The sequence below is a fragment of the Diplotaxodon limnothrissa genome, linkage group LG4 (assembly GCF_057381915.1).
Source record: "Diplotaxodon limnothrissa isolate DT_005_m linkage group LG4, D_limnothrissa_male_GT1.1, whole genome shotgun sequence".
Taxonomy (NCBI): Eukaryota; Metazoa; Chordata; class Actinopteri; order Cichliformes; family Cichlidae; genus Diplotaxodon; species Diplotaxodon limnothrissa.
In genome coordinates this window covers 2,039,069-2,052,060 of record NC_140599.1, presented here as the reverse complement: position 1 = coordinate 2,052,060, position 12,992 = coordinate 2,039,069, and the positions used below count along the sequence as shown (strand labels likewise).

At 47.3% G+C, this 12,992-nt stretch overlaps 1 protein-coding gene across 2 annotated transcripts in view; it reads left to right on the top strand.

The window, feature by feature from the left end:
* LOC146632995 (syntaxin-binding protein 4) overlaps positions 1–12,992 on the top strand; it is an 81,406-nt gene that overhangs the window by 48,497 nt on the left and 19,917 nt on the right. For both annotated transcript variants that reach the window (XM_085351932.1, XM_085351931.1), the window contains exons 6-8: positions 5,607–5,686; positions 8,151–8,274; positions 9,370–9,511. In XM_085351932.1, the coding sequence (XP_085208058.1) occupies positions 5,607–5,686; positions 8,151–8,274; positions 9,370–9,511 (346 nt within the window). The remainder of the gene's footprint in view (positions 1–5,606; positions 5,687–8,150; positions 8,275–9,369; positions 9,512–12,992) is intronic.

Below are 12,992 nucleotides of genomic sequence, written 5' to 3'. Positions count from 1 at the left end.
GATGCACACACATGCAGAGATACACGTACATGCAGAGACACACGCACATGCAGAGATACACGCACACGCAGACACACGTACATGCAGAGACACACGTGCAGACGCACGCACATGCAGAGATACACGTACATGCAGAGACACACGTACATGCAGAGACACACGCACAGACGCACACGCAGACGCACGCACATGCAGAGATACACGCACATGCAGAGACACACGTACATGCAGAGATACACGTACATGCAGAGACACACGCACAGACGCACACACATGCAGAGATACACGTACATGCAGAGACACACGCACATGCAGAGACACACGTACATGCAGAGACACACGTACATGCAGAGACACACGTACATGCAGAGACACACGCACAGACGCACACACATGCAGAGATACACGTACATGCAGAGACACACGTACATGCAGAGACACACGCACATGCAGAGACACACGTACATGCAGAGACACACGTACATGCAGAGACACACGCACAGACGCACACACATGCAGAGATACACGTACATGCAGAGACACACGTACATGCAGAGACACACACACATGCAGAGACACACGTACATGCAGAGACACACGTACATGCAGAGACACACGTGCAGACGCACACACATGCAGAGACACACGTACATGCAGAGACACACGCACATGCAGAGACACACGTACATGCAGAGACACACGTGCAGACGCACACACATGCAGAGATACACGTACATGCAGAGACACGCGTACATGCAGAGACACACGTGCAGACGCACACACATGCAGAGATACACGTACATGCAGAGACACACGTACATGCAGAGACACACGCACAGATGCACACACATGCAGAGATACACGTACATGCAGAGACACACGCACATGCAGAGATACACGCACACGCAGACACACGTACATGCAGAGACACACGTGCAGACGCACGCACATGCAGAGATACACGTACATGCAGAGACACACGTACATGCAGAGACACACGCACAGACGCACACGCAGACGCACGCACATGCAGAGATACACGCACATGCAGAGACACACGTACATGCAGAGATACACGTACATGCAGAGACACACGCACAGACGCACACACATGCAGAGATACACGTACATGCAGAGACACACGCACATGCAGAGATACACGCACATGCAGTGACACACGTACATGCAGAGACACGCGCACAGACGCACACGCAGACGCACGCACATGCAGAGATACACGCACATGCAGAGACACACGTACATGCAGAGATACACGTACATGCAGAGACACACGCACAGACGCACACACATGCAGAGATACACGTACATGCAGAGACACACGTACATGCAGAGATACACGCACATGCAGTGACACACGTACATGCAGAGACACGCGCAGACGCACGCACATGCAGAGACACACGTACATGCAGAGACACACGTACATGCAGAGACACACGCACAGACGCACACACATGCAGAGATACACGTACATGCAGAGACACACGCGCAGACGCACACGCAGACGCACGCACATGCAGAGATACACGCACATGCAGAGACACATGTACATGCAGAGACACACGTACATGCAGAGACACACGCACAGACGCACACACATGCAGAGATACACGCACATGCAGTGACACACGTACATGCAGAGACACGCGCAGACACACGCACATGCAGAGACACACGTACATGCAGAGACACACGTACATGCAGAGACACACGTACATGCAGAGACACACGCACAGACGCACACACATGCAGAGATACACGTACATGCAGAGACACACGTACATGCAGAGACACACGCACATGCAGAGACACACGTACATGCAGAGACACACGCACAGACGCACACACATGCAGAGATACACGTACATGCAGAGACACACGTACATGCAGAGATACACGCACATGCAGTGACACACGTACATGCAGAGACACGCGCAGACGCACGCACATGCAGAGACACACGTACATGCAGAGACACACGTACATGCAGAGACACACGCACAGACGCACACACATGCAGAGATACACGTACATGCAGAGACACACGCGCAGACGCACACGCAGACGCACGCACATGCAGAGATACACGCACATGCAGAGACACACGTACATGCAGAGACACACGTACATGCAGAGACACACGCACAGACGCACACACATGCAGAGATACACGCACATGCAGTGACACACGTACATGCAGAGACACGCGCAGACACACGCACATGCAGAGACACACGTACATGCAGAGACACACGTACATGCAGAGACACACGCACAGACGCACACACATGCAGAGATACACGTACATGCAGAGACACACGTACATGCAGAGACACACGCACATGCAGAGACACACGTACATGCAGAGACACACGTACATGCAGAGACACACGTGCAGACGCACACACATGCAGAGACACACGTACATGCAGAGACACACGTACATGCAGAGACACACGTACATGCAGAGATACACGCACATGCAGAGATACACGTACATGCAGAGATACACGTACATGCAGAGACACACGCACAGACGCACACACATGTAGAGATACACGTACATGCAGAGACACACGCACATGCAGAGATACACGCACATGCACTGACACACGTACATGCAGAGACACGCGCAGACGCACGCACATGCAGAGACACACGTACATGCAGAGATACACGCACACGCAGACACACGTACATGCAGAGACACACGTACATGCAGAGACACACGTGCAGACGCACGCACATGCAGAGATACACGTACATGCAGAGACACACGTGCAGACGCACGCACATGCAGAGATACACGTACATGCAGAGACACACGTACATGCAGAGATACACGTACATGCAGAGACACACGTACATGCAGAGACACACGCGCAGACGCACACGCAGACACACGCACATGCAGAGATACACGCACATGCAGAGACACACGTACATGCAGAGACACACGCACATGCAGAGACACACGTACATGCAGAGACACACGTACATGCAGAGACACACGTGCAGACGCACACACATGCAGAGACACACGTACATGCAGAGACACACGTACATGCAGAGACACACGTACATGCAGAGATACACGCACATGCAGAGATACACGTACATGCAGAGATACACGTACATGCAGAGACACACGCACAGACGCACACACATGTAGAGATACACGTACATGCAGAGACACACGCACATGCAGAGATACACGCACATGCAGTGACACACGTACATGCAGAGACACGCGCAGACGCACGCACATGCAGAGACACACGTACATGCAGAGATACACGCACACGCAGACACACGTACATGCAGAGACACACGTACATGCAGAGACACACGTGCAGACGCACGCACATGCAGAGATACACGTACATGCAGAGACACACGTGCAGACGCACGCACATGCAGAGATACACGTACATGCAGAGACACACGTACATGCAGAGATACACGTACATGCAGAGACACACGTACATGCAGAGACACACGCGCAGACGCACACGCAGACACACGCACATGCAGAGATACACGCACATGCAGAGACACACGTACATGCAGAGACACACGCACAGACGCACACACATGCAGAGATACACGTACATGCAGAGACACACGCACATGCAGAGATACACGCACATGCAATGACACACGTACATGCAGAGACACGCGCAGACACACGTACATGCAGAGACACACGTACATGCAGAGACACACGTACATGCAGAGATACACGCACATGCAGAGATACACGTACATGCAGAGATACACGTACATGCAGAGACACACGCACAGACGCACACACATGCAGAGATACACGTACATGCAGAGACACACGCACATGCAGAGATACACGCACATGCAGTGACACACGTACATGCAGAGACACGCGCAGACGCACGCACATGCAGAGATACACGTACATGCAGAGACACACGTACATGCAGAGACACACGCACAGACGCACACACATGTAGAGATACACGTACATGCAGAGACACACGTACATGCAGAGACACACGTACATGCAGAGATACACGCACATGCAGAGATACACGCACATGCAGACACACGCGCAGACGCACGCACATGCAGAGATACACGCACATGCAGAGATACACGCACACGCAGACACACGCGCAGACGCACGCACATGCAGAGACACACGCACATGCAGAGACACACGCGCAGACGCACGCACATGCAGAGACACAGAATTGCTTAATAAACATTTATTTTGTTTATTTGTATTTTATTAGTATTTTCCTTAAGTGTATCAAATATATATTTTCTCATCTAAATGTCCACTGAGCTGTGAGCCAGGGGGCGGTAATGCCCCTTAACATTGGTTGCCAACCATGAAGAAGAAGAAGCTGTGAGCCAGGAGGGAGGGGGTGAGTGAGTCCTGAGTGATTCGTTCGCTCTATGATTCAGCACAGGAAGGGAGGGGGTGAGTAGCTCAAATGTGTTGTTAGCATGTTAGCAGCTCGATGCTACTCTGAACCGAGGAGCTATTTTCTTGATGTGAGCTTCTACTCAGGGTTTTTTCTTACAGTTCAGAGCAGAAATGCTTTTGTTACGAAACTGGCTGTTGTTTTTCCCCCCACAATTTTAATTATAAGCTAGATATATTTCTACTAATGGAATTAGTTTGCTAACAGCAACAGGGATGAGTCAGTGAGTCAGTTGGGCTTGTGAATCATGATTCACGAGTCAGTAAAGTGATTCTCGAGTATTGAACGATTCGTTCACGAATCGAACATCACTACTGTGTAGCATCCCTGCTTCCATAATGGTCTGTGAGCTAAGGAGGATTCTCAACAGTCCCAGCTCTTCTCTTTGTCTTTTTCATTTCATAAGGCTCTAAATGTTCTCAGGTGGTGAAAGGTCTGGACTGCAGGGAGGCCAGTTCAGAAGCAATGCTGTTCTAATAGCTGCAGTATTCAAATATGAAGGCCTTCATTTTTGTTTTTCATACCTAGTTTTAGTTTTTTAGTTTAGTTGTGGTTAACTAATATAACTGTGACGTGTCATTAAAGCAATCTTATTCTAAAATTGTTCTATTGTTCTATACACAATGATGCTGCTGACCTGTTACCAGTTAACATGATTAGCTGCAGCTGTTTCTTTTGAGTTGTCCAGCATTTCGTGACCCTGACCTAACTTTGTTGTTTTGTTGCCTTCAAATTTAGTATGTGCTCATATTGTTCATGAAATATAAAAACCTCTCAATGGAAATATGATATGTTTATGTTTTGATAAAATATGTATTGATGAAGCCTAAAAATAATCACATTCTGTTTTACATTTACGTTTTACACAGTGTCCTGATGTTTTTGGGTATAAAGAAGGGCTGCAAAAAGTACTCAGCAGAATGATTGCCTGCCATTCATTTGAATTGTTTCTGACATGTTGTGATTTTCCTGGAGTATATGACTTAAAAGAGCTTATATGTACCTATATCACTTCCCAAAGCAAAGCTGTCCAGGTCTACACAAATCATTACAACATCATTGGCTTTAACATGTAACATGCAGTCATCCTGTCATGTCTCAACATCTGTTTCTCTTGAAAAGGAGAGAATTTGCTGATCTGCTAGAGAAATATGGATCTAATGGCAGCACTGGATCAACACGGAGCTCTCCGATCCAGCAAGGTAGGGATGTTTCTGCTTAGCTCTGCTTGGTGATTTCCACTTTCATTTTCATTTCTTTCTTAATAGAAAGCTGTTGCTGCATTTGCATTAGAACAAAGTGTTTTTGTCATGCACGTGACACAGTATTGCTGTAATAATGTGTTTGCATGTAGAGAAGCATGTTTTTCTCTGCCCCTCTGCTTTGGATGAAGACAACACGGTACAGTCTTTGCAGGAGATCAAACTGCCTTCCTGACAGAGACAAAACAGCTTTTCTCTGTTATGTCTCTGTCAGAAAGCTCAGTCATTAGGTAACAATAATCAATAGACTGAGAAGTCACTTTCTGATGGACTTTTTTCATTAAGGCCATTTGTTTCCATGCTCCCTAGGAACACCATACTCTGTTTGTGCCGGGTGGACTGATTTTTACTGCTGCATGTTTTGGGGTTTAAAAGCCACAGAGATGCATCTTTTAGAGAAAATCAACTGCTGCAATACTCCTGACACATACAGGCTCACTACAGGTTTTCGCTTGGGCAGCGGTTGTCCTTCTCTCCTGGATCGGCTGGAGCTTTCTTTAGGAGCCTTCCCAGCTTTGACAAAAGTCCAGCTGGGATAACCACATTTACTCAGGGCCTTCATGATGTTCTTCTGCCTCCCTGGCTGCTGTGTCAGTGGGGATGGTGTTCGCTCTGTGTTGTAGCGTCCGTATGTGTAGGTTTACGGTACACATCAGCTTTTAGATGTCCCCCATTACTGATGGAAATCTTGCAGTCTAAGAAGGCTAACCTGCCGGTGTCGGTCCACTGAGATGATGTGATCTAGTAAATTGTGGTAAGTCCTGAGATTCAATTTTCACCCTGGTGTCATCCACATACCTGAACCAATGACTTGATGGTGTTTGGTGGTTGTGGTTTGGATTAACATGCAGCTTTTCAACAGTGCTGTCCGTTTCTTAGGGAGCCTGGTTAGCAGTCACACCATGGAAACAGTGGAAAATGGCCTTAAAGTCCATGAGAAAGTCATGTCTCACTCTATTGATTATGCAAATATTATTTTATTATTATTTGGTATTATTTTCCTGATCAGTTTGTGTTTAAAAAGTATACTTTCAGATATTCTTCAAACTGTTGTCCAATTTCTAAAGCAAAGACCAACATGACCTTTAACATTTGAAAACGAAAATAGAAAACAACCGTTCTATTTTAGTCAGAGTACTCTGCCTATAGGCAGGAAGGAGTAAGTCGACCTTAAAATGCCTTACGACAAGTGCACATTTACCAACATCTGTTTGACTTGGAGAGGAGGCAGCCAGCTGCTGCAGAGCTGTTAAACAGAGCTCCAGCATGTGAGCAGTGCTGCTGACACATCAGGCTTCAGCTCCAGAATAAAGAGAGATAGCACTATAATGTGGTTTGCATTAAGAATTGTTAGTATGGATGGTTCACAGGAATATACTGCAAGAGCCTGAAAGTCTCTCTAGAGACACAAGAACAGCGAGAAAAAGATCCTCACTAACAGCAGTGATGAGCTGGTCCATGCTGTTGGCTTTGCTGCTGTAGGCTGCATGGACCACTCCTCGCTTGGTGTAAAAACACTTGTTTATGAGGAGAAATTTGATTGTGAGGTGTCTGGTGTGCTAATCTAAACAGCCCTCACTGATGCTAAAACATTGCACTGAGGTCTTTAAGCTAGGGTTCAAGTACAAACTAGAAGAAAAATAACGTTCTAAAAACAGGGAACACTTTGTTATATGCGTAGTATGAGACCAGTTTGCTCGTGTTAAATATTTATAGGAATTAAGAGCGACTCAAGTAGAAATAATGTTCTAAAAGGAAAAAATGCAAAATGGGGCAATTTAATGAAGACATACTACGAGACAACTTTTATGGAAATTAATTTAAAAAGAGCAAACTGACTAAGACGTGATCCTGATTTTTGCAGAGAAAATTGAGAGTAGAGAGCAGGTGGAAGAGAGCCTTAAGAGGTGGAGGTATGCTCTGGAGACTGGACTAATGAAAGTCTGTACAAGCCAGACAGAATACTGGAGTATGGAGGGAGATGGGTGGAAAGGTCACCATGAAGGTGCAAAGGTAGTGAGTTTAAATACAGGGATCAAGCATCCAAAGCAACAGGCAGTGAGGTGGAGTGGGTGGAAGTGAGTTCAGGGGTTTGGGATGGTTTTGGAAACAAGCAGAGGAGGGAGAGTGGATATATCGGACAAAGGAAGCTGAAGATGAAGCTGCTAGGCAGGAGGAAAAGAGGAAGACCTCACAGACTCATGCATGTAGTGAAGGAGGATATCCCGAGGGCCGGTGTGACAGAGGAGGATGCTGGGATAGGGTGAGATGGAGGCAGATGATCTGATGTGTGCTAAAGGGAGCAGCTGAAAGTCTGGACTGCTAACTGCCCTTTCCTAAAATAACTGTAATCTGGGTTATCTCTCTCATGTAATTTTTGTTTGTTTGTTTTTCAAATCCAAAGGAGGTCGCTACCTGGATAGCACATCATCCGGTTCCTCGTCACGCTCCCAGAGTCCTTTGCTGTTGAGCCCAGCAGGCTCTCAGAGTATGTACAACAACAGTGGGCCCATGCTGCGCTCCCTCAGGTAAGAGTTCATATTTAATACAGGCTCACTGTCAACCCGACCATCAAGAAGTCTTGGAGCTAAAATAATGAGTTCTGGTTGGTTAGGTTGGGATGAACAAAGTGGTTGAAAGTGAACCACTTTTCATTAAGGGAAGATGTCAGCAGGGCTAATGTAATTAAAGTCAGAAGATCTTAATAATGAAACAAGAAAATAAAAAGAAAATCTTATCTGTGTTTTGGGAAGCTGCAGGACTTTTTCCAGATTGTTTAGGCTCCATTCACACAAGGAAAGCTGTGACTGGAGACAGAAATGACAAAACTCTTCCACAGATCATGACAGAGCTGCTGGTTTATGTAGGGATAAACCCAGAATATAACCAGCTGATCTGAGTAGCCCCTACTGCAAAGAGACACATTGCAGATGAATTGCACTTATCTGTGATCAGTCTCAGTCTGTCTGAGTTCAAATTCCTGTGTATGATGTGTACGTATGGTTTTTGACAACAAAGCTTTGACTCTGATGTATACCAATGCTCTAACTGCCTCTGCCATGATGGACACATGTTCTCCTTTCTGTTCTCCTTCAAACGTTGTGATCAGAGTTCATCCTGGTTTCATCTGTCCAAAGACATTGTTTTTCCATTTCGAGAGCAAAGTCTTGTTTCTGTCAAAGTCTAATCTGGCCTCCAGTGTAACCTGTGGTTTGCACCTTGTTGTATTTCATTCATTCATCTCTTGATTGTACACTGTTGCCAATGATACACCTAAATCCTCGAGTGAGTCCCTGAACTATGTTAAGCTGTTTTTCTTAACCATGGAACTACTTCTGCCATTATCCACTCTTGAATCTTGCGATCAGCCTTTATTGTGTTATTTGCATCATTTCCCTGTGTTTCTGTCCAAAGGCTTATACGTTAGGTTGATCTCATTCTAAATTGGCTATAGGTGTGGACTCAAGCTAAATAAAAACCCTCCGAGTTGCCAGTAACACTGGACGCAATTTTAGTTCTTGTCTTCCACCCAGCTGTTAGAAGCAGGTCCTGTAAGTTGAGGTGTACCACAGACCCCTTTTCCTAACTTCCAGAATTGATTATCCGTGTCTTTGTGTTCTTAGTCATCCAGGTGAAGGGGTGATTCAACTTATTTCAATAGCACGATCCGGCAGTCTAGGCATCACCATTGGAGGAGGTTCCAACAGGCCTGACGGCCCTGCAGTCTTCATCCAGGAGGTCCTGTCAGGAGGAGACTGTCACCGGGTAAGAAAAGAGGAAAGCAGCCTCAAATAAACCTAAAGTGCAATGAGAGGGAAAGATGAGCGGTGTGATGAAGTGGAAGACATGCCATCATGGAGCAAAGCCTTTGCTTATTTAAATCGCAGTTTGTGTTACAGTTTGTGTTAGCTAAAGGTCCTATCACCTTTCTTTTTACACAAACTGCAGAACAAGACGTACAAACTACACTTACAGCTAACAAATCTCCTACAGTGAGACTTTGCCATCATCTTTGTCAACATTCAGTTTCAGCATGCTTGCTTGAGCCCTCACTCCTTGATCTCTGAGTGGAAGGCCATGAGATAACTGAATGAAACATGAGTAGAGAGGAAGAGGAGAAATGAAGCACCGTTTAATCTCCTTTTCCTCGCTCTTCCGCTTTCCTCATGCTTTATCCATAAGAATAAGAAAGAAGAAATTGAGGCGTGCATATGCAGACTAGTCATAAAGTGTTTTGAGCGGATAGTGTCTCAGCAAATCAGAGACTGTACCCCCTCCCTTGACCCCCACCAGTTTGCTTGCTGTGCAAATTAGTCCATGGAGTATGTTGTTCCCATCACCCTTCAGAGAGCGCTGAGCCATTTGGAGAACAGGAAGCACTACATGAGGATGCTCTTCTTTGACTACAGCTCAGCCTTCAACACCTTACTACCAGACATCCTCACCACCAAACTGATCCAAACTGATATGGAGTTCCACAGGGTTCATTGCTAGGACTAGTTCTTGGAGATCATTTTTCTGAATTTCAGGAGCAGGACCTTCACACACACCCCTTCTTTGTCTATACATGACCCCCTTCTCCCCCACTACAAGCTGTTCGTTCGTGTTTTCTTTCTCTCATTGTTTACTAGAAATGCTGTCAAACCTAAAATGAGTATGTGGTCCCGGCTAGTAAATGTCTACATTATACATGCTTCCCTGAGACAGTAACATTAGAAGGCATAACATAACTTCTAAATTCAGATCAAACTGAGGTTATTGTACTCAGCCCTGAAAATCTTAGAAATATGGTATCTAACCAGATTCTTACTGTGGATGGCATTACATTGGCCTCCAGTAACACTGTGAGGAACCTTGAAGTCATTTTTGACCAGGATATGTCCTTCAATGCACATATTACACAAATATGTAAGACTGCTTTCTTCCACCCCTCTGAGAATGAGAATATCGTGGTGGAGGGGTTTGTGTGTCCCAGGGATCCCAGGGGCTATGTTGTCTGGGAGCTTTTGTCCCCTGGTAGGGTCTCCCATGGCAAATTGGTCCTGGGTGAGGGACCAGACAAAGAGCGATTCAGAAGACCCCATCAAGGGAACAGTTCACCCTGCCCGCGATGGGGTTACCGGGGCCCTGCCCTGGAGCAAGGCCCGGGGAGGGTGCCCGAGGGTGAACGTCTGGTGGCCGGGCATTAGTCCATAGGGCTCGGCCGGGCACAGCCCGAAAAAGGGACATGGGCCCATCTTCCTGCAGGCCCACCACCCGCAGGAGGTGCCGTAGGGGTCGGGTGCAAAGTGAGCCGGACGGTGGCCAGGAGCGGAGGCCCTGGCGGACCGATCCCTGGCTACCAAGACTGGCGATTGGGACATGGAATGTCACCTCTCTGGTGGGGAAAGAGCCCGAGCTAGTACGTGAGGTTGAGAGGTACCGGCTAAATATAGTCGGGCTCACCTCAGCGCATGGCCTGGGCTCTGGAACCAGTCTCCTGGAGAGGGGCTGGACTCTGTCTCAGTCTGGAGTTGCCCCTGGTGAGAGGCGTCGGGCTGGGGTGGGTATCTTGGTATCCCCTCGGCTTGCTGCTGGTATGTTGGGATTTCTCCCAGTGGACGAGAGTGTTTGTTCCCTTCTGTGCTTATGCACCGAGTGGCAGTTCAGAGTACCCAGCCTTATTGGAGTCCCTGAGTGGGGCACTGGAGGGTGCTCTTCCTAGGGACTCTGTTGTCCTACTGGGAGACTTCAATGCTCACATGGGCAACAACAGTGAGACCTGGAAGGGTGTGATTGGGAGGAACGGCTTCCCAGATCTTAACCTGAGGAGGTGCCGTAGGGGTCGGGTGCAAAGTGAGCCGGACGGTTTGCACAGAAGTCTTTGTTATTGGACTTCTGTGCAAACCACAGTTTGGCCATAACGAACACCATGTTTGTACATAAGAGTTTCCATAAGTGCACGTGGCACCAGGACACTCTAGGCCACAGGTCGATGATTGATTTTGTAATTGTATCACCAGACCTGAGGCCATATGTTCTGGACACTCGTGTAAAGAGAGGGGCTGAGCTGTCAACTGATCACCACCTGGTGGTGAGTTGGATTAGGTGGCAAGGGAGGACGCTGGACAGACCTGGCGCGCCCAAACGTACACTGAGGATGTGCTGGGAATGTCTAGCAGAGGCCCCAGTCCGCGACATCTTCAACGCACACCTCCGGCAGAGCTTCAACAACATGCCGAGGGAGACTGGGGACATTGAGCCCGAATGGACTATGTTCAGCATCTCCATTGCCGAAGCCGCTGCATGGAGCTGTGGCCGCAAGGTGGTTGGTGCCTGTCGCTTTGGTAAACCCCAAACCAAATGGTGGACACCTGAGGTGAGGGGAGCCACCAACCTGAAGAAGGAGTCCTACCGGGCTTGGTTAGCCTGTGGGCAGCGATAGGTACCGACAGGCCAAGTGGAATGCAGCGCGGGCAGTGGTGGAAGTAAAAACTTGGGTGTGGGAGGAGTTCGGAGAGACCATGGAAAAAAACTTTTGGACTGTCTCAAAGGCTACGTTCACACTGCAGGCGAAAGCGCATCAAATCCGATTTTTTTGACCCTATGCGACCCATATCCGATCATGGTATGACAGTGTGAACGGCACAAATCCGATATTTTCAAATCCGATCTGGGTCACTTTCGTATGTGGTACTGAATCCGATACATATCCGATGTTTTAGAAAGCGACTGCTGTTTGAACGGTCAAGTCGCATTAAATCCGCCTTTTACGTCACCGACACAAGACTGAAGCCAATTATCAGAGCCAGAGAAGCACCCGAGAAGACATCGCGAACGCTTCCTGGCCATCCAGTGTAGATGTCAGTGAAACTGTTGGGAAGACAACGTAAACATTTTATTTGTACTGTATAATCTGCAGATTCTGACAGAAATCTACAGCTATCCTTTGAAGCACCGCTCCTCTCTTAAACGGCAATAAGGATCATTATTAGGTTATTTACATTATTATGTAAATAACCTAATAATGTAAATAACAAAATAACTTAAAGCAAAAATTGGGAAACGTGAAGACCGAAGTCTTTATATTAAGGGCCATCAGTCAAACAATACTGTTGCTCTGGGTCTAAACAGAGCGCGTTGTGTGTGACATCTTCTTTTGCGCATGCGGGCCGCTTTGAGCGTTCACACTAGAGAGCGTTTGCTGTCGCATTTTATTTGTAGTGTGAACGAGCAGACAAAAAAATCGGATTTGATCAAAAAATCG